General features: G+C 42.3%; 1 protein-coding gene across 1 annotated transcript in view; it reads right to left on the bottom strand.

Annotated features, from left to right (window-relative positions):
- The window catches only part of LOC103512706 (putative uncharacterized protein DDB_G0282133), a 23,214-nt gene that overhangs the window by 3,453 nt on the left and 16,442 nt on the right, over positions 1-3,319 (bottom strand). Inside the window, exons 12-15 of the mRNA XM_026826104.1 lie at positions 2,895-3,066; positions 1,747-1,913; positions 940-1,130; positions 584-743 (exon numbers count right to left, since the gene is read on the bottom strand). Of these exons, the coding sequence (XP_026681905.1) occupies positions 584-743; positions 940-1,130; positions 1,747-1,913; positions 2,895-3,066 (690 nt within the window). The remainder of the gene's footprint in view (positions 1-583; positions 744-939; positions 1,131-1,746; positions 1,914-2,894; positions 3,067-3,319) is intronic.

Below are 3,319 nucleotides of genomic sequence, written 5' to 3' on the forward strand. Positions count from 1 at the left end.
TACCGGTAAATCGTGAACTTTGACGTCACGGCATACGCTCCCGTACACGATGACGTCACACCAAATGTCCCGATCAAAGCTCCCTCGCAGGCAACACATTAATGTGTTTGTGCGCATACGTTTCTGCGCATTTCTTTCTGCTCCTCCGCAAGCGTGCTTGCATACTGGCGCTACCTAGCGGACGAAAAAAACAACTGCGTAAAGTCTGACGTCACACATTTTTGAACTCTTTCATTAGAACGGAAAATAAAAATTGAATTTTCGACTTTTTACAGTTATTTTTTTGGAGTGTTGACCTCGGATTTGGATTTTTCCCAACTTTTTACATAGGAATCGACCCATTTGCAACTGCTCCGTTCTTTGTCGTAAATCAGACCTTTTTCACAACTTTTTTTTGGGTATCACAGCTTTACTAAGTGCCTCATGTACTAGTAATTCTTATCTACTCGTATCATCCATCCTTTTACACTGGTAATGTCGCCACTGGTCGCTACTCGGTTATACTAGCTACTTATTTGTACACCCCTCACTGAGTACACCCCGAACTCCAAGCACAGAGCTGAAAAAACTCTGGCGTACAAGCCTGACAGAACCGGGAACCTCTGGTGTACGAGCCTGACAGAACCAGGAACCTCTGGTGTACAAGCCTGACAGAACCGGGAACCTCTGGTGTACAAGCCTGACAGAACCAGGAACCTCTGGTGTACAAGCCTGACAGAACCAGGAACCTCTGGTGTACAAGCCTGACAGAACCGGGAACCTCTGGTGTACAAGCCTGACAGAACCGGGAACCTCTGGCGTACAAGCCTAGTGTGATACCCACTCGAGAGGTTCTTACCTTCGTAGATTCGTATGAGCTTAACCCATCCTTTTGGGCTGTTTTTCCCTACAGCTAAGCCTCTGAGTGGGCTTTTTTGTGTATGGAGTTAAGATTCTTACCTTACATTGGACTCCAGTTTAGCATGATAGGCACTGACACGTAGACCTCGGTTTCTCAGTTCTTCTCTCAAATCTTCACATTCTTTGATAGAGGTTGTGTATATGATGCCAGACTGGTTACGAAATCTACGTGACATCAGGTCAGCTAATTCATCCAGGCAGTCTTTCTGAGCCGCGGGTTTGATTCGAACCTAGAAAAAAAAAACTCAATCTATGTATGTAAATGTAAAAATGTAAGTGTAAATGCAGATTTTTTGTGTTAGTATGTCACAACTTTGGTGCTCACTGCAGCATTGTAGGATTTTCCAAACATCTCAATAATCCAGCTCCCAATGTTTACCTTTGCCAGCCTAGTTAGCTTAGTTGGTAGTGCGTCTGCCTTGTAAGCGCTAGGCCGCGGGTTCGATTCCCGCCCGGGGCGGATTTTATCCTGATGGGATAATGTTCGTTCTCGGAAACGGCTGGCTTTCTCCTATCCTGTCTTCCTTCTCTCCTCGATTTCGGGACGATAAGACCATAGCACACGCGGCTCAGTAGGCCTCGCAACAGCTAGTCACGGAATCAATCATTTGTATGATACAATTTTTTTTGACCCCGTCGGGAATCGAACCCGGGTCTCCCGCGTACAAGGGGAGCGCAGTGACCACGAGCGCCAAGAGAGCTGACTGAAAATTGTAAATACACTCTTTCATGGAAAAAAAAAATAGCTTCTTAAATTTTTACTTCCCACGGGGCTGAGGTGACTATTTCCCATCTGTTAGGATAAATTTCTCCCCGAGCGGGAATCGAACAGTCGAAAGTTCTTACCTCATAGAACAGGTTGGGTCTGTTGAACGGGGCCTTGATGACAACACAGTCCTCTATCTGCAGCATTTTCTGTACGTCCAACATAACTTTAGTGGTGGCTGTGGCAGTGAGACCTAATATAGGAACGTCGGGAAACATGGTCTTCAATATGGACAGGTATTGATAGTCTGTGAGGGTAGAATAGAATAGAATATATTAGAATAGAATATAACTTTAGTAGTGGCTGTGGCAGTGAGACCTAATATAGGGACGTCGGGAAACATGGTCTTCAATATGGACAGGTATTGATAGTCTGTGAGGGTAGAATAGAATAGAATATGAATAGAATAGAATATAACCTTGGTAGTGGCTGTGGCAGTGAGACCTAATATAGGAACGTCGGGAAACATGGTCTTCAATATGGACAGGTATTGATAGTCTGTGAGACTAAGAAGAAAATGGAATAGAATATACCCAGCTTAAACACATGTATACTACTTGCATACTGCAGTGCCAATTGCATACTAAAAAATACAGGCAATAAAAATGTACGACTTGCGTACTGGATGAAAACAGACCCAGCTTAAACACGTGTATACTACTTGCATACTGCAGTGCCAATTGCATACTAAAAAATACAGGCAATAAAAATGTACGACTTGCGTACTGGATGAAAACAGGTAGATTTTCGGAGTACATAGAATTATTTGCATAGGAGACGCCTACTGCGAGAAAATGCCTCTCAAAATTCGGTTCCACAGAACAAAATCCTTTATTTTATCCCACGAAAGAAAATTACCCACGAAAGTTAAAAAGTGTACCTTTCGCGTATGACCATGTAATTTTATTATTGAGAGTATCTTTTAAATCTGCCTGTAGTGGGGAAGAAATAATCAGTCGGTTCCACAGAACAAAATCCTTTATTTTATCCCACGAAAGTTAAAAAAAAGTGTACCTTTCGCGTATGACCATGTAATTTTATTATTGAGAGTATCTTTTAAATCTGCCTGTAGTGGGGAAGAAATAATCAGTTGGTTCCACAGAACAAAATTACCCACGAAAGTTAAAAAAAGTGTACCTTTCGCATATGACCATGTAATTTTATTATTGAGAGTATCTTTTAAATCTGCCTGTAGTGGGGAAGAAATAATCACTATTTCTCTACTTACCAGGCCTAAAGTCATGTCCCCACGAAGAGCAGCAATGTACCTCATCAATGGCTATCCTAGCCAGACATCCCGCTTTGTACATCTTCTGAAGTTTAGTCATGAATGATTTGCTCTTAGCTAGCTTCTCCGGAGATACGTACAGGAGTTTAAGCGAACTACTCTCAGTCATGAGCTGAAAATAGGAAACACTTGTGTTAAGCATTGTTGAGTGTGGTGTGTAGTTGGTGCGGTGACTTTAAGACTCTGAGAATATGACATGAAAAAGGCAGCCGTTTGAACTACTAAGTGCACTCCCGATAGTCACATTTTTTTTTTTTTTTAATTTATTTTTTAATTATAGAAGGAAATGTAACAGTGGTCATATCGTCCCGAAATCTAAGAGAGAGGGACACGACAGGAGAAAGCCGTTCCGAGAGCGAACCTTC

The sequence above is a fragment of the Diaphorina citri genome, unplaced genomic scaffold (genome assembly GCF_000475195.1).
Source record: "Diaphorina citri unplaced genomic scaffold, Diaci psyllid genome assembly version 1.1 scaffold875, whole genome shotgun sequence".
Classification (NCBI taxonomy): Eukaryota; Metazoa; Arthropoda; class Insecta; order Hemiptera; family Psyllidae; genus Diaphorina; species Diaphorina citri.